This window comes from Ammospiza nelsoni, chromosome 1, assembly GCF_027579445.1.
Source record: "Ammospiza nelsoni isolate bAmmNel1 chromosome 1, bAmmNel1.pri, whole genome shotgun sequence".
Taxonomy (NCBI): Eukaryota; Metazoa; Chordata; class Aves; order Passeriformes; family Passerellidae; genus Ammospiza; species Ammospiza nelsoni.
In genome coordinates, this window is record NC_080633.1 from 87131803 (window position 1) to 87154276 (window position 22474).

Sequence of the window (22474 nt, forward strand, 5' to 3'; positions counted from 1 at the left end):
TATAATGTATTTAATTTATAGATATAGATATATATATAAAACTTTCAATTCCAGGAAGATCTTTCCTCCTTTTGTGAACAGAAGTGATTTTATTTCCTTGCAAAACATGAAATGGAGTCGAATTGCAGATGATGGTGGGATGCCAATGGGCTCTTCCTGCAGCACTGGACCTGAAGTTGGGGGCACCTTTGCACCCCATGAGAGAGAGGGGTTCCAGCTTCCCAGTGCACCTCTCCCAGCCAGGCTGTACTGGTTGTACTGGGTGTTTCTTTAGCTGCAGCTCTGCCTGGCTGTATCCTACAAAAAGGATGAGTAGCTGACCTACAGTAAATCCAAGTATGCACTTGGATTAGGTTTCAGAGGATTTGACCGTAGTAAATATTTATTTAAAAATTCAATGCCTATTTCTCCTTTAAATTTGAATAGCGTAAATCCGAAGTAGCTACATGTCCCCAAGTAAAATATTTTTATTCAATTTCCTTTTTACTTTCTTCCTTTTTAAAAGGAAAAATAATTGAATCCGGAATGTTTCAATCTGAACTCTACAAATATTGCTTTGGTCTCTAAGTCAATGAACTTTGTGACAACATTCCTTGTAAAGGTTAAAGCCTTTCCAGACAAGTGATTAACAACTGTGATAAGCCCTTCCATGAGACATGAGTTTTGCAGGCTGTTGTGTGGTATCCCTGTCTGAGTCTGTAATTGTCTAAATATAAAAAGATAAAAGAGAAAGGGATTGCCAAACTGCACTGTATAAGGTAAAGCGAGTCAGAGGGAAAAGGTTTGTAATTTTTCTTCTTCCTTTTGCGTTGCTGGCTTGTTCTTATCTTTAGCCAGAAGATGCTAGCATCATTTCCTCTCTATAAATTGGCTTGCACATGACACAAAAATACAACATGAACTTTATTTTCTCACTTAATAGAAGTTCTGATGCTTCACTGTTTGGATATTCAAGAATCCTGATTTAATCTTAGAACTGTTAAAAAATTATTTTACCAAGCCCACAAGTATGCATATTGTCTCAGTGAGCCTTCGTTTTTAACTAAGCAGAAATATTTAGATGGAATTTTGGATTTAGTTAGAACAACCAATGTTTGCAGAGTGATAGTAACAGGACTTATTTTGAACTAGCATATCTATTTCTTTGTTGCCTTTCTAGTCCTATTTGAAGTAGAAGTGTGATTGGCCCATGGGTTTTAACAAAACTGTGACTATTGAAGCAGATTCAGAAATCAGTTGTTCCCCTCTTCAATAGTAAATGAGTACCAGGAAAAAATCCCACAAACAGTCTTAAAAGTTTTCATTTAGTTTTTAACAGCGATTCAGATTATTAGTGATTCACCTGCTTGTGAATGAAATATGAAATGTGTTTCTATTGCTCCCATTGCTGTGCCACCTGGGTAAATCATGTGAAATGAAATTATGGTGACTGGCAAAAAGTCCCATGACTTCGCAAAAGGAAGCAAGAAAATCAGTGAACAGCTGCTGGTTTTTTCCTTTGTAGCAATCTTCCAATTTTGAGATTGTTATTTTATTTGCAATCTAGCTATATAATTAATTGAAAAGGTATGTCCTGCAAACACATTTTAGAACTCACATAGGAAGCTGTGAGGATCTTTGGCAGTCAAATAGTTACTCACAAATGGGAACTTCAGGCCCACAGGTGGTCACAAAGGGAACATTTAACAGATTGGACAGAATATGGGAGGCCACATTAAAAAAATTCCTTGTGCTTCGCATGGGTCCTGCCACCAGGTATCCCTGAACAAACCTTTCAGAGACTGCTTGGTGCCACAGTGGATAATAAGAGCTGGTTTAAGTGTGAGTATGTCAGGCTCTGGACTGTTTTTGTGTCTGGGTGTGACAGGCTATCAGATGTCTCAGAGGGGCTTTGGCTGGCTGAAAATTCAGTTTCCTGGGGCAGTGCAGCTGCTCAATGACTGCCTGCTCCTGTCAAGAAGCACTGTTAATGCAGTTTAGAAAAGCACTGCAGGATGAGCACAAAGACTGTGTGGGTCATGGGTAGCTAGGTAAGTCCTCAGCATAAGCATTGTGCAGCTTAGTCTAGGACTGCAGTGTTTTCTTTTGTCCTTGCCCAAGTGTCCAGAGCAGCAGGCAGGCTTAAAAGTGCCCACAGGGCTCCCAAATGCGATTTTCTGTTAAGCAGGAAACAACATCGTTTTAAACGCAGGTTTTCTCAAAGCTAGTGTTTGTGGTGGTGCAAGAAGAAAGCAGCCATGGTATGCACCTTCAGTGGAAAGCACATCCACTTCTAGGGCTGATTAAATCTTTTGTGAGGAGCTGAATAAGGCCTGAAAATTTGCAGTTTGACAATCTGAACTTAGAGTGTCCTTCTAGGACCTAAATGGTAAGCAAAACGTAGCTTTCCAAATCGCTCCTTTTCTCCAGGACTGCTTCTGACTGTCATTTATTCCTTACAAACCATCTGTTAGCTTGTTAAGCACAGGAAGCTGATACCTGCAGATAGCACCTGAAATCAGCCAGCTTGAGCCTTGGTCTGGTGCAAGTGCAGTGGGCTGCCCTGAGGCTGCTCAGGGTTTGCAGCGTGGCAGGTGCAGAGGGACCAGCTCCTCATTGCAGCAGCTGCCATGGCCTGCAGGCAACAATCTGAGCAAAGGTACTGCCAAAGGTTCTTCTTCCTGGAAGATTTGCAAAAATAGACTAAAGCCTGGTGTGTCCCCCACTGATTGCTTTCAAATGGAGACATATGGAAACTTTGCCATGCATCGCTTTTGTGAGAATTCATCCTGTTGTCACCACATGGCTGAGGCTTGAGAGTTTAAGAACCATCAAAATTAATATACAAGCTCTCCTTTCATGGATAAAAAACCTTAATCTGATTAGTAGGTAGTATGTAAATGGTTGTCTGGGAAGTATGTTAATGCTAGAATAGTTTATAGTAATCTGGTATAACTCCTATTTACAAAGTAACTTCACAAAAAAGTGATGACTTTTTGGAAATTCTTTCAATATGTTTCTTAAACAATTGAACTTGATTCCTAAGAGAAATGTCACTGCAGACCAGCAACTCCATGGTATTGGCCTGACAGGCAAATACATGGATGTACAGTGCAAATGTGGGGAAGTGTGTTGTGTTATCAGGTTTCAATTTCCCTTGACTACCTCATGTATCTATGAAGTATCACTGCAGCAGTACAACTGCTAATTAGACTAACCAAGGGTCTTAAGGGACCTGGTCAGGTTTGTCACTGGGATTTCCTGGCTGTCAGGCCTAAAATTCAACCATTTGACAACACATAAAGCCTGGAAAAAGCCTAGATTCAACAGCAGAACATTTTGCATTGCTAGTAGTGCCATTGGGGGCATTAAGCTCAATTCTAGATGAGTGGGTAAACCCCAAGAAACTAGGCAAGTGTCTGGGATCACTGTTGACACTGAACAGTGTGTTAACAGCAGCAAAGCTGCATTTTTGCTCATTACCTTCAAGTGAGCTCTAGTATATCTCCATGAGTGACTGTGTGAGCACAGCTGTTGCACTTGCAGTCTTTTTTAGAAGACACAGTCACTGTCTTGTGACCATGTGTACATCTGTGAAATTATTAATAATGATTTTTTTGCTTCTTAGGATTTGTGTTAAGAGGACTTGAAAAAAAATTTGGAAATGGGAATTAGTCAATATTGACAGAAACTGTATGGTAATCCATTATTGAGATTGAAAGAATAGCAAATTTGAACCAGTATCATTTCCTGCAGTAAAAGCCCTCTTAGTATGCAGAGCCCTGCCTATTAAAACATCCTCCCCTCAAGTAAAGAGTTGTTTTTTCGCATACCTGATCATGCCAAGTCATCATTCTTGCTTATCCCTAAAAATTCTTACTCAGCTCTTTTAGTCAAGTGATCCTCCCTGGAAGTGGGATCTCTGAAGTGAAACTGATAGAGTTTGACTATTGAATTTTACCAATGCCGAGTCTTTGATGAACACTCACTCCTAAGGATGTACAAAAACCTGAGTTTGAAAATTTGCAGGTAGAATGCTCAGTTCCAGTAAATCACACATTTTGTGACAGGGTGGGATAGTTGGACATTAAATACACTTCCTCCCAAGTTGTGTTGAATAGTGAATATCAATCTATTTAATAATTTAGGGGTTAAACAGTAGCATTATAAGAAGAGAAGAAAGCATAAGGAGGAAATCATCCCATCATACAGCATTTTGGCAGGATTAAAGTCTCAGAGGAAAAGGAGGAAATAAATGTGTTGAAAAATAAAGAAATATATGCTTTGTTAGCTCAATAAGTTCTGTATACATCAAGCTTTGGGCAGCAATGTTGGGGATATGCAGAGGTGGCATGTTCACCCTTTTGTTACTTGTGGCAGTATTAAGACTTCATTTGCATTTGTTATCTGCTGGGGATTCTCTAGGAGAGCACTGTCCAGTGAATTAAATTCTCAGCCAGCTGTTTACCTTCCATTTTTTCAGTGCTGTCACAGTTTAATCTCTTCTGTTTGTGTGTTACTACCAGATGTGGACTGCTGGGCTTGCCTCTTGCCCAGTGTCACTTCCCACAGCTGGGAATGCTGCAGTTTGGAGAATGACAAGTCACACTCTTTTCTTCCAGTTTCGCCTGGTGGTAAAGACAGCACTGAAGCTGCTGCTGGTGTTTGTGGAGTACACAGAGTCCAACGCCCCACTTTTGATCCAGGCAGTATCCACTGTGGATGAAAAGAGAGGTGAGTGGCCTTACCAGGGGGTTGCAACATCCCTGCACTGCTGAGATCAAGGTAGCATTTCATCACTGCTTTCAGTGGTCCTAGAGTTGCTGTCATTGATGCCTGCTTTGTCCAACATACCTTTTATTTCTTAAAAGCATTTTTTAAGTATTCATATAATCTAAGGTTGTTTGAAGAATTAATTGTAATGGGAAAGTGAAGAGTGAAAACTGAAGAACTCCATTACCTCCTGGGGTGCCAGAGTCATTGCCCTTTCCCTGCACCCACATGCTAAGTAAACCCACCCCCATATCTTCCGACTCAGAGACTCCTTTGGGCAAGACCATCTTTCCACTTCCTTCTGGGAAGCAGCAGTCTGATTTAGAGAAGAAAATGATATCTAATCAGTGTAATCCCTTTGAAGAGAAAGACGAGGTCAGTAATAGTACAGGCTTTATACTAAAAGCAAAACCATCTGTTGTTACATTAAAATAAAGCCCTTGAGCAGATATTATACTATGAAATCTGTTACCCTTCAGGTTCATGAAAAATACTTGAATATGTATACTGTATTTTTTACAAATAAATAGAACAAAAATGGTTCTTTCTTGTTCTTCCCACAAAGCCATCACTAAGCTCCTGGGGCATTCTCTCTTGATGCAAAACATTCCTTTGCCTCAAGGAGAGTTTTTGAGGTTAGGAGATCCATTGTTGTGGTCTCAAACATGGAGGTTGAAAGCGAGCTTCCCTCTGTGGAGCAACTGCCTCCATACTCAGCTTGTCTGAGAGACTTGATATGGTAAAAGTGAAATAAGAAAATGTGGGGGGCTGGGGAGAAAGGTGGTGCCAGAAATAGGAAAAAGATGCCAGATTTTGCTTTCAGTTATCAGAATGGGTTGAAAAGAAAAAATCCAAATTATCTCTTATAGCAAGGAAGCAGGCAGGGGCAATTCCAAACAGCAAATTCTGCCAGTTGGTTTTCTGTTTTAAATTAAAAGCAGTAAACCTTACAATGCCATACGCATAAATATGATTATAATATTCATGTACCTGTGAGCACTGTGACTCCTTTTGTCAGTCATTCTTAATATTTCATCAGCTTTTTGAGCCCACTGATATTCTCAATGAGTTCAAAGTGCCCTATATCTCCTAAAATGCTAGTAAATTCATTATTTAAAAAAAAGGAGAAACAAACTATTCCCTTCTCTGTCTGTAAAGCAGTCTTAGGCAATCATTTAAATGCTCCAAAGTAATAAAACAACTTAAGTAACAACACAAGACTTGAAAAAACTGATGCATGTAGTTAGATGAGCATATGTTAAGAGCATAATGAGAGGTTTTACAGGAATTCTCATACCTGTGCTTTAGTGGATTATTTTATGAACTCTTGCAAATACCTTAACCCAAATACCCAGTTTTTCCTCTTTCTTTTTTTTTTTTTTTTAATTATTTTCATTAAGCAGTTGTTCTTAGCTCCTTAAGAGATTTTTCTTTCTGGTTTTATATTTAGTTCCCTTTTTAGGTCATCAATATAATAGAATCAGAGAGTCATTTTGATTGGAAAAGAGTTTTAAGACCACTGAGTCAAACCGTTAACACAGCACCGCCAAGTTCATCACTAAACCATGTCCCTCAGTGCTGCATCTGCATGTCTTTTAAATACCTCTGGAGATGGTGACTCCACCACTTCCCTGGGTAGCCTGTTCCAGAACCTGATAACCCCTTAGGTGAAAAAAATTCTTCCTAATATCTGACCTAAACCTTCCTTGATGCAACCTGGGGTAATTTCCTCTCATCCTGTCATTTGCTAACCAGGAAAAGAGGACAACCCCCACCTGGCTACAGCTTCCTTTCAGGAGTTGTAGGGAGAAGGCTCCCCTGTGCCTCCTTTTCTCCATGCTAAAGAACCCCAGCTCCTTCAGTCACTCCTCATAAGGCTTGTGCTCCAGCTCCCTGCACCATCTTTGTTGCCTTTCTCTGGACACTCTTCAGCACCTCAATGTCCTCCTTGAAGTGAGGGGCCCAAAACCAAACACAGGATTCAAGAGGAGGCCTCACCAGTGCCAAGTACAAAGAGACAATAGCTTCCCTGCTGCTGCTGTCCACACTGTTCCTGATACAGGCTAGGATGCCATTGGCCTTCTTGGCCACCTGGCACATGCTGGCTCACGTTCAGCTGCTGTTGACCAGCACTCCCAGGTCCTTTTCTGACAGGCTGTTTTCCAGCTGCTCTGCCCCAGCGCTGCATGGGGCTGTTGTGACCCAAGTACCAGGACCTTGCTGATTGTCATACAACTGGCTTTGTCCCGTTGATCCTCCCTGTCCAGATTCCCCTGAAGAGATTTGTTGCCCTTCAGCAGATCAACACTCCCATCTAACTTGGGAGTCACCTGCAAACTGACTTGAGGGTGCCCTCAGTCCCCTCATCCAGGTCATTGATAACAATATTAAACAGGAGTGGCCCCAACATTGAAGCCTGGGGGACCCTAAGAGTGCTCATCTGCCAGCTGAACTGAACTCCAGGCACTACTGCTCTCTAAGCCAACCATTCTGTCAGTTTTCTACCCAGTGAACAGTGCATGAGCAGCCAGTTTGTCCAGAAGAATGCTGTGGGATACAATGTCAAAGCCCTTCACTTTCAGATGTGCATATGCTGTGTTTTAATTTATAATTTTAAATTTGTGGCCTAAAAATGAGAAGTACCTGCTTTTAATGACTGATGAAACAAAGCAGAAAAAGAGAGAAAAGCAATATTCCTTTTCTTGAACCATTGTCATAAATCTTGCAGGTATGTAATTAAGTTCAGCACTGCTTTGATAAAAGTTTGATGTTTCATGTATATACAAGGTGATGAGATATGACATAATTCTTCAACATGTGTAGCACACATGATTAACTTCTAGAACCCCATATTAACTCAGCCTGGTTTCAAAATGGTCCCAGCTGTGATTTCTCTGTGTGAATACATCCATATGCAAACTGGAGTGCAGAGATCCATGGAAGTACTGCCTTTACTCTGAGGTACAAGCAGACCATGAATGAGTAACTGCATGGCCCTTGTCATACAGGAATTAGCTTCTCCTTGCAATTCCATTTAGCTCCTCCCTTCTCCCATGCTTTTTGTTTCAGAACTCCAGAGGAATTTGGTCTCTTTTCAGTTTAAGCATAAGATTGCAAAGGCTCTGGGAAGTGGAGCTGGTATTGTACTCTGCTGTCTAGGGCTTCTTTATCACAATCATATTTTAGCATAGAGATTAGAGCCAAATGGCCCTCATTATCTGTTCTTTGCTTTTCCTGCAATTTCATTCATAGTTAGATTCCACTAAATTAACTCACACACTGTAGGTACGATGGAAAGATATAAGTTCATTCAAATATAAATAGTCAGAAGTACAAGATGTCAAGGTCTTTACAAAAGTATCACTACCTTTCCAGCCTATAGCTGCTGGAGACAGACACTCTCTAAGCTGGTGGCAGTTCTCATGCATGATTCTGCCCTCGTGCACGATATTTCATGCTTTATACAAACTGTGCACCTGTTTTGTAGTTCTGGTGTCAAGGTTTTGTGTATGACATGAACAAAAACATTCAAATAAATGTAAAAGCATTCAAAGAGGAAACTGAGAAAAGACTGGGACTTAAAACAATGGGCAATGTCATTCTGAAAATACACTGAATTAATTTAATATTTGCTTAATTTTTGCAGACTCATTGTTCTTTGTCTATACACCATACATGGTTACTCATAACCCTGCAAGTAGCATCAGAGTTGAGACTGCAGCCTCCCTGTCAGAATAGCTGTGACAAAGAGCTCTTCCAAGTGACAAGCCCCTATTGGGCAGTCAAGCAGTTCTCATTTTACCCATTAGGAGGCAGGAAAACACAAAACTCAATCTCTGGCGCTTCACTTCACTGAGCCTGTTTCATCACTCTCATTGATTTTGCCACAAAGTCTTACCCATCTGCTCCCAGAAAAATCACTGGATTCTATATCATCAATCTTCTAGATCATCATTTTTCTACATCAGGATCTGGTGAAGGAAGACATTCACCTGTTCCCTAACTAGAATCAAGAGGAGGCAGTACTATCAATGACTTTGGCAGAGCTACTCCAATGTGTACAAGATGAAACCTTTATTTTCAAATGCAGTTTTCCTCATTATGATCGTAATCTGAACAGGTCTCTTTTCACTTTAAGCGTGCTGGACTGCACAGGCTCTGGAAGGGGGAGCTCTGAAAGGGAGAGCTGAGCTGAATCTGTGTATGTCCCATGCTGTATGGATCATAGGTTGGAAACTACAGATTCTCATTATATATGTGGAAGAATATTAACCCAAGGACAGCAAGGGAGGAAGCTCATGGTGCAACTTCCACAGCAGAACTGCCTTGTTCTGGGTGGGTAGTAGATGGCCTCACAGCTATTTCCACCTTCACTTCTTGGCTGTTCAGACTGAGATCAAAATGGAGGAAATAACATTTGAAGGAAAGGTTTAACCTGGTATAAATTGGAATAGCTCTGTCAAAGTTATTGATAGTACTGCCTCCTCTTGACTGTAGTTAGGGAATAGATGAAGAATTTGGAATTTAAGCCTAGATTTTGGAAGTTAAGTTGCAGAAGCAAAAAGAAAGCTTTTGAAAGATAGATGAGCTGTTACAGGGCTGCGTTACTAGCAGGTGTGTCCAATCAACAATATTTTTTAAAAATTGTATTCTGAAATAAAATAGCAGCATTGCTTGAAAAATATTATGTATCATCCTTGCAGGAAAACAGCAAGGTGACCATGAAATTATTATTTTATGATACATGGATGCTGCCCAAAAAAAAAACCAGGATTGTTCCAATAAGAGTAGAACCTGTCTGCAATAACAAAGAACTCTCACTGAATAATTCAGTGGATTAAATAATTATGTTTTTATGTTGTTATCAACTCACTGTTTTTCCAAATGGCATTATTGTGAGTCAGACTTGCATGGTTTCCCCATTTTGTTTCTCTTTCCTATTTCCTTCCATTTTTCATTTTTTTTCACTGAAAACCACAGGAAAACATTTTTGTAGTGAGAATATCATTCCTGCTGATCATAAATCATTTGCAAGCTGAGTGAATTTGTTCCACATGACTTTTGAACATATACTGCGCAAAATGCCTGGCAATATAGAGAATCTGGTAAAGAGGTGTCTAGTGTATTTTCATTACAGACATGTATTTGAATTAGTATTTAATTAGGAATGCATATAGATACATCTGGAGATCTGAGAGTGAATCCCCTTCCTCCTTTGATTTTGCTTAAGATAAAAAAGCCCTGACTGGTAAAGATCAGAGACTGTCTGAGGGGGGAGAAAAAAAGGAGAAATACTGCTGTCTGCACATTCACTTTTAGACAGGTTTTTCCACGCAGTGCATTGCCATTGCCTTGAAAATGCAGATCCTTGGTTAGCAGAGATTTTATGTTGTGTAGCAGGGTACCTGTCGGATACCATCTTTAATAAGCAAGGGCTGTTACAGGGTAATACAGAGTTTAGACCTTGGGGTGACTGATCAGTCAGCAACACGTGGCTGTGATGGCACGTTTGCATTTTTCTGCCTGATTATAGTCAAACTCTCATCAGCTATATAGTGTTCAGGGGATGTGGGAATACTCTGCATGTTTCCCTCTGAAACTGAAAGACTATCACAGTTATGTTGTGTAGTTGAATTGAGTGTAACTCAGGGCTAAGGTTAGCTCTCTGCTTTTGGTGACTGGATTTATAAGTCCTCCTCACCTTTAACTTTACTCTGCACAAAACATTGGATTGGAGTCTTTCATTATTTATTTCAGTTTTCCTAGATAAAATTTGGTACATACAGCCATCTTGCCATTCAGTCAAGTGAGATAGGACTGTTTTACAAGCACCTTCCACACAAGAGGCTGAATCTGGGTAGTGTATTGCTTGCCTGATGTTTTTAGCACAATAACTCACTAAACCGTTTGGGTTTAGATCAGAGAAATATGTAAATGCAAATCAACATGCAAATCAAGCTAGTAACTAAAAGCACAAATTTTGACCTTTCTTAGTGAAAAATGAGAGAATCATATCTGAAAGTTCTGTAGGTGGGTTTCCTATTAAAGTATTTTGGGAATGAGCCATAGCAAATATCTTTTCCCTCATTGATCGTTTCTTTTGTCCAAGACATATAGCCTGTAATTTGAGAAAGCTGTTTCTCTGCCACAATGTTTTGTTAACCTGCCTTACCTTAATGCAGCACAACTCGGCAATAGCACTAGAAACAGGAGCAGCAGGCACACTGAAAGCACAGCACGTAGGTCTCTACTGAAGATTTATCAAAGCCTATGTGAACCTATGATAGGCTGGGTAAAATTCCTGTCACCTGATTTTCAGAATTTTGGTGTCAGTCACTGTGCTAGCAAAGCACAGTGTGCTGTGCTCCCTTCATCATCAAGGGAGAGAAGCTGGTGCCTTTGTAGAGAGTCCACCTGCCATATTTTATATCCCTGCAATAGGCTGGATTGTAGTTTTCACTGTCTACATTAACTTCCCTCTCAAGGGAGTAAGAGAGACTGTAGACAAAGCTGAATCTTTCTGCTTGAGCTTTCACCTGGTCACAAATTCCAATTTGTGCCACTTTGTGGATAAGTAGATGCTTTTTATGTAGCTTCCCATTTTGATTACCATAACCAAAGTTTCTGCTTTTCCTCTAGGAGCCAAGCCATGGTCCAACATCATGGAGATACTGGAGGAGAAAGATGGAGTTGATACAGAATTACTGGTTTATGCAATGACCTTGGTTAACAAGGTTTGTTTACTTTGTTGGCATGACTGGTGCAGATAATATTGGTGTTTTCAATTGTGTAATGGACTTCCCTGTTGAGAGTATGTGATGGAAGAGACCTGTCATAGAGAAGCTGCAGGACAAGCTGTACTCAATCAGCACACTCCTGTTACTTGTGCTGCAGCCACCCAGAGGCAGCAGCTGGGAGCAGAGGTGTTATTTTGGTGGATGTTGTGTGGAATTGTGGTCTGACATGGCTCCTCTCCCAGTACTGACAATGCTGTGCTAAAGGAAAACATGACAAAGTAACTCAACAGATTATCCAAGGGGAGAAGGAATGCAAGTGCTGGTGAAAAGATCACATGCTCACAAAGGTTGTGTCATGCATAGTTTTCTAGTTCAAATAGTTTAATTTTATTTTTTTTTTTGCTGTGTTATAAATATGATTAATTAAACAGGTCTGAGTGCTAGTAAGGGTGCTTCTGCTTAAAAAAATTAAGGTTACATTTTTTTCTGATTTCCTTATATTGTTTGGTGACTGGATTTGTAAGTCATAGTTTTGCAGTAAAGTCAAATATTTTCTGAAATATTGGCTTATGCTGTTGGGAGGGAGAAAATAGAAAGTTCTTGAAAGTTAGAAATTTATAATTGTAAATTCCTTAAAAATCAGCATCTAGTCACAGACAAATTGTAGGGGAGGGAGTACAAAAATTAAAGATTAATTTTTTAAGAGCACAGAAAGCCAACATACTCTTGGCAAACAAAATAATTGTGTGGTTTATGGTTATACTTAATAGGGCAGGGTATTAGGAAATATTATTATTACTCATTGCATTCACTTGAAAATGCTGATTTTGTTCATGGGGGTTATACACCAAGCTGCCAGTTTACTGGGCTCTTGGCTACATGATTGGAATTGTGGGTTGCTTTTTTGTTGGATTTTTGTTCATTTTTGTTGGTTTTTTTTTTTTTTTTTTTTTTTTTTTTTAATAAAATGATTTCTTAATGGCAGATATTTTCCAGCAAATATGTCTGAGAAGGACTAACCTCTCCTGGTGATGTTACTGATCTTACTGTACTTATGTTTAGAGTCACGTTTGCTCCTGATTCCACAGTAGTAAGGTTCCTCTTGAGTTTAAAAGACCACCTTACTTTACTGCTGTACTCTTTCTGGAAAGCATTAGCAGTTACATATGCTTCTGTCTGTATCTGCTATTAAAGCCAAGGGGATCAGTCATTAATGTCTCTGCTTTCCACCTTGTTTTGTGTACTGATTCCTCATTCTGAGATAGTTCTCTTCATCATTTGCACAGTTGTAACCTACCTGGTGTTTGACTTCCTCAAAGGTTTTCCCTGCTGATGCTTTTATTGTCCTGTAGTTGATTCCATTAGTCTGAGTTTTTCAGTACATTTAAAGCTACTTTTAGGAGGAGGTAGTTCTTTAAAAACATTCAAAAAGAAAAAGCATGTCACAGTCAAAGAAGCAAGGCAGTTGTGAAGATCAAGGAAGAGAGGAATCCCACAAATCCACACTTATAATTATGATCTGGCTTATGGGCAGCTTTATGATGTTTTTAATGGGATATTTTTCATGATTATAGAGAAAACAGCAAGCAGCATATAACAGTTGTAATTTTTTTACCCCAAAGAGAATACAAAGAAGGCTCAGATGGTTTCAGCTTCTCTAGACAAGGAAATGTCAAAGTTTTCAGTGCAGGCAGAGTCCTCATGAAGGATTTGTCTTAAGGAAGCATGTCTGTACTCTTTTTTCTTTCTCCATGTATCCATTTACAGACTGTGTTCCTTCCTGCTCCAAAGCAGGAAACATATCTGCCCAGACATAAGAATTGCTCTAGTCCTTTTATCTTCTCCCTCTCTTTTATTTATGCTTAACCAATTTAGTTATGCCAATATTTTATTAACCCTCTCTTAATGTGTGAGGATTTGGGTATTAATGAATTTCTTAGATGAGAGTGATCCCAGTGCAGATACTTCTGGTTATGCATAGTTCCAGTATTACCTTTGTTATTTTTCTTGGAGTAGTTAGAAATTGAATTTGATATGCTTTAGGCTCTGAAAGTGAATCTGTGAGTGCAATGACAAACCATGCAAAGGAAAAATATTTTATTGTCCAGTTCTCGTCAACAACATGCAGTGAAAATTTGATTTACACTGCTGTGTGATTTAAAATTATAATAACCAATAAAAGACTGCTGACAGCAGCAGTTGCCAGTAAATACTACCTTATGCTGCTGTTTTTCCAGTCTACAGCTTGCCTTAGTTTGGATTTTAAAAAAGCTGTACTTGAAGGTGGGTGATCTGCATATCAATATGAAGATAATTTCCTATTATTTTAGGAAGTAAATGCTCAGAAGATCTGACTGTTCCTCCACCATTTTGCAGATAAACATCACATCCTACTGTGCACGAAGGCATTTTGGTCAGAATAGTTGCTGTCCATGTCTTTCATTTGCAACCGAAAGCCTCATAGTTGAACACTTTTCTATGATAATATTTCCACATCCAAGTTAAAGTTCCACTGAATGTGCAGTATGAGAACTTCATTTGCTGAATCCTCAGATTTTTACTCAATGCTAGGTGTCAGTTTAGGAAGGAACAAAATAAATGTGGTACCTGTTTTCAGCGCTATTCAGGATGTTTTAGTTTCATCGTCTTTAGTGGGTTCTAAACAAAATGCTGTCTTGGAAAGAGAGAAATTTCTAATTAAACCCGAACATATAACCTTAACACTTAATTGATCTTTGTGCTAAGAATTCCTGTTGTTGTGGATTTCACCAGTTAAAAATCCTGTAATGACTGAAGAAAATGTTGTTGTGTTGTGTTTAATTAGAAAAAAAATTAAAATGTACTTTGTTGGTGCACATATTTCATGGCTTACATCACAGGAAAGATGTGCTTTAACAAGACAGCTATGTCAGCTGCCCATTTCTCTCATTAGTCAGGTAATCCAGATCCATTTTTCTGAATGTGAAGGTTCTTGGTGTAGGGAGGCAGCCTAGAGGGGCTCCTGTTTTCTGCACTCTGCTGCTCAGAGCCACCTTGGAGAAGATGGGCTCCAGAAAAACAGCATTCACAAAGCACAGTTCATCCCAGCCATGAGAGGATGTAGCTCTCCTTTGAGAGGGCCTGGGTTTTGCATCTCTTTGCCTTGCTCTTTATCTCCTCAGCTGGGACTATAGATAAATTACTTAGCTAATTGAATGGGAGAGAGGAAACTACTTCGGAGTAAACCTCTCTGATGAGCTAATCCAGAAAAACTGTGTTGCTTCCAGCCTGCACTCTCAGGTATTTTGCAGCAGCAGCTCTGCACAGTCTGGTTCCTGTGGGGAGGGATGTCCTTGCCCTGCAGGTAGGTGGTATGGTGTGTACAGTTGTTTCTGCTCAACATCTGCAGGATTAAACTAGTCTTTCTGCATCATGCATAAGGAGCAGTGAAAAATCAGCACAAAGTGACTAGGAATCAGTAGCAAGCTGGAATAGGAATTAAGGAGTAACTTTAATAAGCCTTTTTAGTTTGAAAGGGAGCAGAGGAGTCACTATCCTGTACAAACCAATTTGTGCTCAGGGAAGATGACTGTTGCTGCAGGTGTGGAGGGCAGTAGGCACATGGTGCAGGATATTTCCTGCTATCCTGACATCACATAGCTGTGCCTTGGACTTTTTCTTCTTAAGGCTAAACCTAAAAGAATCAGTAGGAACTGAGCTTTACTCTTTTTAGCTAAACATTTTGGGGTTTTTTTCCTCCCTCTTTGCTTTTATCCCTGTGTTTGATGGTTTAATATTCTCTGTTCTTTAAGTCTGCACTTGAATGCCGCCAGAAAGAATCCAACTGCGTATTTTAAAGACCTACATTTTCCATACTTTTTTGTATAAAATAACAACATTGATTTGTTTTGCCAATTATTCATTTTTCTACATAGTGCAAAGAGTTGTTTGTTAAAATCTCTGCCACTTGTTTTTTATTTTCTATCAGTGTCTCTACTCCCACATCATGGGTTTTACTTTATTGAAATCATACATAGTACCACTTGCCACCCACTTTCAAAATCCTTTGTTTAATTCTTTTCAAAACAAACAGATTTAAATGTTTTTCCTTTGATTCTTAGATGCTGTCAGGATTGCCAGATCAAGACTCTTTCTACGATGTGGTGGACTGTCTGGAAGAGCTAGGCATCGAAGCTATTTCACAGAGACACTTGAACAAGAAAGGAACAGACTTGGACTTAGTTGAGCAATTTAACATTTATGAGGTAACATAACATGCCCTGTTTTATGCATCTTACAGCTTGTGCAAACTTCAAAGCTGAGAGGAGGGGGGGGAATGTAACCTAGGTGAAATTTGGTTATCTCTCCTATTTTAAAAGAAAAACATCTGGTTGCTGTAAGTATTGTACACATTTGTATATGTAACCTGCTATGGCACATAGCTGCCTTTAATGCAAAGGCATTTTGTATTAAAGCTGGGGCATAGTCCAAGGCAAACCAGCACATTTACTAGCCTCCTCTCTGCAACTGCTAGTTGCACATGCTGAAGCAAGTAGAAGTTCTTCCCATGTGCAAAAGTATTCAGCTCATCAAAAAGGCTCAGCTGAGCTCAACTTCATAAGTACCACTTGTTCTGCAACTGAATATCCAGCAAGTCCGTGTTTAAGAGTTTACACTGGACCAGATCCTATGCAGTTTGCAGTAATGAGTGACTCCACATTTACCACCTAGGTATAAAATAACTTCTTCTGAAGCATTTATATGTAGGGGTAGGAAATCCATTTTCTTAATAATTAGCCTTTTTTCAGATTTTGGGAAGTGGTGAAGGTAGGAGGTTTAGGCTGAAGTTTTAATGTAAATGTGAATTAGTGTTCTCATATGACAAAGTTAAATTACTTCATCGCTGCCTAAGTCCAGCAAAGGATTTAATAGATTTGATTCTCCATTTTCTCCATCAGTTCTACTCCCATGCCACTTCACTAACTAGCAGAGTTAAGCTTTATACACAGCAATTTCTAGGAAGAGCAAGAGAAGCAGAGGGCTCAGTAATGTTCTTTCTTTTTCTATTATCGGAGGCATCATCTTATAAACAGCCTTTTTAAAATGTAGTGATTAATCTTAAAAGGATGGATTGGTTTTTGTGCATGCTGCACCTACTGAAAGACTTACTTGCAGAACTGGCAGTTGACCTATTTGGTGCCAGCTTTTTCTTGATGACCAAATTAAATTTAAACATGTTTTTGCAGGTTCTTCCTTTTATCTGCCAATCCTGTTTTTTACCTGAAAAATCTGTTTTTCCTTACAGAAACAGATTTTACACCCCAAGCGGCGATATGTCACTTCCCCCCTTTTTAAAAAAAAAAAAAAAACTTCTGGTAAGAATTACCAGAGTAACAAGACTAATAGGAACAAGAAGATAGGCATTCTTCTGATGGCACACATCACCCTTTTTGTACCTCTGCCCATTTGAGTGGATCTTTCACTTACAATGATTATTTAGATGTTAGGCTGCATTTCAGATGAGAGTCATTAGATACTACGTTGTTTCAGCCAGGAATCTGTCTCCTCATGTTTCTATTAGAGGTAGTTTCTATTAGAGGTAGTTCACATTGGCACATCTGGGGCGTGCAGCAGTTTGAGATATTTGGCATTGCACCCATGCTTTAGTCCTCTGCTAATTCCAGCACACTCTAGATGGTAACTTCTGCTTAATCACTACAAGTGTCGTGTCTGAACAGGAGGAAATGTTGAATCAGTCAATGCATGGAGTTTTTTCCTGTTTACTTCACTAAAACCAAGTCTTTGCCTGAGTATTTTGGAAGGATATAAAGAGAACTAGTTATCCAAGACTGCTCAGCTTCCTTGAAAATTCAGTCCCACATTAAAAAGAAGACAAAAAGATTAGGAGGCACATAAATGTGTTGTTACAGGTCCTGTAATGTTGTATGCAAGACATCAGTATATAATTCCATGGTTAGAGCTGCCGCACTGCACTAATGGATACACAGTGACTTTCAGGGATAGCTGCAGAAACAGTGACGCTAATTGGAGTTAATCATGTTGAGACCAGGAAATTTCTAAGCCTAGGTGTGAAGACCTGTGGTAGCTGAGGGGACCGTGTGTGCCTTGTTCCTTTGTTTCTCAGGTGACGCTGAGGCATGAGGACGGAGATGAGGGTGCTGAGCCGCCTCCCAGCGGGCGCAAGGACCGGAGGAGGGCCAGCCTCGGTGCGGGCGAGCGCAGGGGGCTGGAGCGCCGGCGGAGCCGCAGGCACTCGGCACACAACAACGTCAAGAGCACTTTGTCAGCCCCTGCCAGCCCCTGCGGGCAGTCCAGCTTCGTGCTGAGCCACGGGCAGCGCGTGGAGGAGCTCAGTGAGAGGTAAGGGCAGGAGCTGAGGGATATTCCTTTCTTCTCCCGTCGCTTTCTGCTCATTGCACTTTATTAATACGATAGGCTTTTCTTTCTCTTCCTCTTTTCATTGAAATAAAAATGAAAAAAACAAAAGCATATTCAGAGTTAAAACAGCAGCACAAAAAGGAAATGTATTTGTGGGTGACTTACCTACATAGCTAAGTTCTTTGGCACCATCCATCCTAAGGAGACCCAAACCACACGGCATAGAGCATTTGGTATGAGAACTAACTCAGCCTAATTTCATCCATTGACAGATTTTATATTCACTATGTTCACATAACAGAAGATTGTAACAAGAGCATGGTAACGTTAATTCAGAGCTATTTGTCCTGTGTATGTTACAGCTCATTCTTATTTTTTTTTCCTCCTCTTCATTCCAGCATAAATATTTGCCTTTGAGGCTACAGCAGAGTAGTGAATATATCTAACGTTTTATAATTAGCAAAAGAGAGGCAGTAATGGCTAGCTGAGCAGCAGTTTGCAACAGTGGAGTCAGTTGAAGATGGTGTCTTTGCCAGTCCTATGATGGTTGGCTTAGGCTGTGTGTGCTTAGGAAAAAAAGGAGCTGCAGATCCTCAGTGTGTCTGAGTGCTGCACAACAGGGCTGGAAGTAATTCACCACAGTTTCATGTCTGATCAGCCCTCCTCTCTTTGATGTCAGTGCAGTGCAGCAAGCACTGGTGGGCCTTCAGTTATCAAATGTGTTCTACATGCCTGAAATTTCAACCAAGATGAATCAAGCTCTGAGACTGGCTGTTGATTCTAAAGGGAATCTGGCTGACTAGCTCAGATGGTGATACATGAAAGCTGCAGACAGCAAAAGCTGGACACTGTCATCTCGTTGCTGAAGATGCAGTTTGAAAAACTGAAGCATGGTCTGTACAAGAGCATATCTTGTATTAATGATAACTTTTGGGAAGTTCATTGAAGGTTTCTCTTGGTTCACAGGGGATGTAAACTTAGAGTCTTAAAATCCTATGTTGCATGTAAAGCAGTCCTTGCAAAGAGACCTGGGTTGACTAAAGTTTAATGGGTTCTGGCAATATGAAAATGTAAGACCCCAGATAACTGAAATAGTAGTTGAAGGTTGTATACCACATACATAGCACCTTGTTTTCTTTTTTTTCTTCTTCTTTTCCTTTTTCTTTTCTTTTTCTTTTGGCATTTGACAACACATTAACACTTGTTTTCCATCGCCTTCCATGGCCTGGTCTTTAGTGGGCTGCCAGCTGAGAGCCCCATGCTCTTACAGGCTGATAACAAGGAAGACAGTGCATTTGAGGATGAGTTTAAAGCATCTTCAGAGTGAGTACAGCTGGGAGCTTCAGCTGCTCTGCATGGGATGCCTTGTGCATGACCTTGGGCCCTGCTTCAGGACTTAACAATATGACTGGGAATCTGTAACCATGAATGTGGAGCAGATATTTATGGTTATATGATTTATATGATTTTTTTTTTGTTAAACTCATGAATTTGGATTGGAAAGGAGGAGATGCTTCCATTCTACAGAAGGGAATTGTTCATTCCCTTACTGTTAATTAAACTAATAGAAGCCATCCAGGACAACAACTTCTACCAACATGTTTTCTCACTATTAATGTGTGTGCTTGCTAGCTTTATTTTGCAGGCTTCAGTAACTCCTGATAAATTTGCGTTTGAGCTAATTTTTAGTGGGAATAGAATAGAGGGAATAAAACCACAACAGATCAGTTTCAGAAGCTCTTTGAAATATTTTTTAACCAACATAACATAATTTCAATAATCATGCTACTTTTTTGAAAAAAAAATATAGTTCTGCTTCACACGTTTATTGACAGTGACATATTTTAAACCTTATTTAAAGTTTAAATACAAGAAAGAAATCTTTCTCTAAGCAGTGAATTTTAATTTTGTGTTACAAAATTAAACATGTTTTCTCACTATTAATGTGTGTGCTTGCTAGCTTTATTTTGCAGGCTTCAGTAACTCCTGATAAATTTGCGTTTGAGCTAATTTTTAGTGGGAATAGAATAGAGGGAATAAAACCACAACAGATCAGTTTCAGAAGCTCTTTGAAATATTTTTTAACCAACATAACATAATTTCAATAATCATGCTACTTTTTTGAAAAAAAAATATAGTTCTGCTTCACACGTTTTTTGACAGTGACATATTTTAAACCTTATTTAAAGTTTAAATACAAGAAAGAAATCTTTCTCTAAGCAGTGAATTTTAATTTTGTGTTACAGTTATCTTCTGTAAGACAATAATTAAATTCTCTTCATTTCCATTTGGAATGTCCAACTTGCTCACCTGGCTCTGTAAGGAAAAAGGCATGCAATTATGAATGCGTGTAATTCTGATCCTTACTTTGCATATTAGTTAAATAAAAATACTGCCTCAGCCCCCACCCCCATTATCCAGTCCTCTTAACAAGTAAAGGCAGGGAATTATTTGTAGCTAGCAAATCAGATTTTTTTCCCATGGGACATTACAGACTACAAAGTATGTTCAGGATTTGAGGATGCAAGTTCTCTGCTCAGTGAAATTGTTTAAGTTACCATAAAAAGAAGTTAGTCAACTGTTGGATCTTCTATAACTCTTATTTTTCTGGTAAAGTGTTTCTGGTAAACAAGCTTTTCAGATAAGCAGATTCTGTCCTTCACATTTTTAGATTCATTATCTGCCCAAATCTGTAGTTGTGGTAGGAAGAGGAAAAACAGCCTTCCTGCTTTATCTTATTCCAGTAACTCTCAACTTCTAGTGAAATAGTCCAGATGTGTGCAACAGTATCTCTACACCTGATAGCTAAATTGAGACCATAAAACAAAAAAAAGGAAAGAAAAAAAGGAAAAGCCTAAAAGCCTTATAGCTTCTACTCATTAATGTTTAGGCAGAAAAATAGTGAAGTTGAATGTGTCCTTTAAGGTTTTTACAAATTTATAGAATTTGAATTAGACTAAAATGGAAAGAGGTTTTCTCTAATCAGATTTTCAAATTTGAGCATATGATCTTAAATGCAAAATATTTATGGTTTTAAAGGACTTGAATAGATTGATCTTGTGGCAGTTTGCATTTAAATTTTATAATCCTATGTTAGAATATGATGCAGGCATCACTTGATTTTGTCAGAAGAAGTGCTCGTTATGACCCTGTTGTTTCCATTGTTAATGTTGTAGAGAGGAATCTATACAAATGGATAAAATTACTCACTACCTCTGTAAATTGAAAGTGACTTCTGTTCAGCCATGAAAGAACTGTCTCCTGCTAATGACCTGTTAGTTCATAACCCTGGTTCCTCTTGAGAAAGAAAAAAAATTTGGCACTAAGTTTTTGCAGTGCTCTATTTCCCAAAAAATAGTTACAGAATGGATTTCAGTCTCAATTCCTTCACTACATTTTCTTTCCCAGTAGGAATTGTAACAGTACTAATGATAATCTTACTGTGTTGTTCCTGCTGAAAGCTTTAAACTTTGTGTGTGGCTGCAGATGTCTTATATCTGGTTTTACAGTGGATTAGACCCAGTGGAATTGCGTCTGATGAACACGGTTAGAGATTGAAGTTGCATTCATACACTGTACTAAGTTTTATTTTGGGAAATATTCTAGGTTATTTTTGGACTTCTGTACCAAAATCAGGAGAAGGTTCAAGTTCTTTCCCATCATTCTCCTCCCCACAATATTCATGTTTCTTTTCTTTCTAGCTCATCAGCTGTTTTGGCAATGACTTTGCTTTTGTTTACCACATCAAACAGGTTGTCCACAGTCATCTGCTTTGTGTCAACCGAGAAGTCTTCCAAAAAGAGAGAAATTCATGGTGCCAGTAAAACAACAAAAAAAAAGACAATATTGGCCAAATTCTGCTCTATCTCACAATGCTCTACATCCAGAAAAGTTGTCTGAAGTCAATGGAGTTGTTGTGATCTATGCCAGGCTAATTGAGAGCAGACTTTGGGTTTTGAGCTGGGAAAAGTTGACAGTAAATGCTAAGGGCGACCAAAAGGAAAACTTGCAGGCCTTTTTCATCCACTTGGCAGCCTTTTTCCAAACTAAATGTATTGTTTTTTCGCCTGTGGTTCAAAACAAATACGGATCCAAATCTGCTTTGTGTTAAAATAGTTTTCATGGAGAGCAAAGCTCAGCCTGATGTGCCTGTTACTAAATAAGTAAGTAAAGTTGATAACAACTACTAACTAAGAAAGGCCGAAGGTTGATTTAAAGGTCTGTACCTACTGCAGCATACTTTAATATCCCTGTCCTGACCAGCAGCAGGTCTGCTTTGCTAAAACTTCTTTCTCTTACCATGATGGCATAGAGCACCAATAAGCCCTGTGGGAACTTTTGTCATGTTTAGCATGATGTTTTAATGCTGTGCTGGAGGTACCTCCTAAGGCCTTCTGCCCTGGCCCAAACTGAGTGCTCTCAGTCTGTGGTCTAGCATGCTGCTTCTTATGCAGTAGTCTTTTAAACACATTCTTCCATGGGTTGTGTTGTTTGTTTGATTGTTTTATTTTAAAAGTAAAGCTAGCTTTTTCCAGCCACACCATGGATAGTGTCAGGGAAAAATGCAAGGAGTGGCATGGGATTTGCGCTAGATTTATGTTGTTATT

The 22474-nt window shown here is 39.3% G+C and overlaps 1 protein-coding gene across 4 annotated transcripts in view; it reads left to right on the top strand.

Moving 5' to 3' along the window:
- Window positions 1–22474, top strand: part of FHOD3 (formin homology 2 domain containing 3) — a 376449-nt gene that overhangs the window by 246373 nt on the left and 107602 nt on the right. For all 4 annotated transcript variants that reach the window (XM_059470757.1, XM_059470747.1, XM_059470732.1 and 1 more), the window contains exons 7-11: window positions 4602–4713; window positions 11392–11486; window positions 15590–15733; window positions 17614–17849; window positions 19104–19190. In XM_059470757.1, the coding sequence (XP_059326740.1) occupies window positions 4602–4713; window positions 11392–11486; window positions 15590–15733; window positions 17614–17849; window positions 19104–19190 (674 nt within the window). The remainder of the gene's footprint in view (window positions 1–4601; window positions 4714–11391; window positions 11487–15589; window positions 15734–17613; window positions 17850–19103; window positions 19191–22474) is intronic.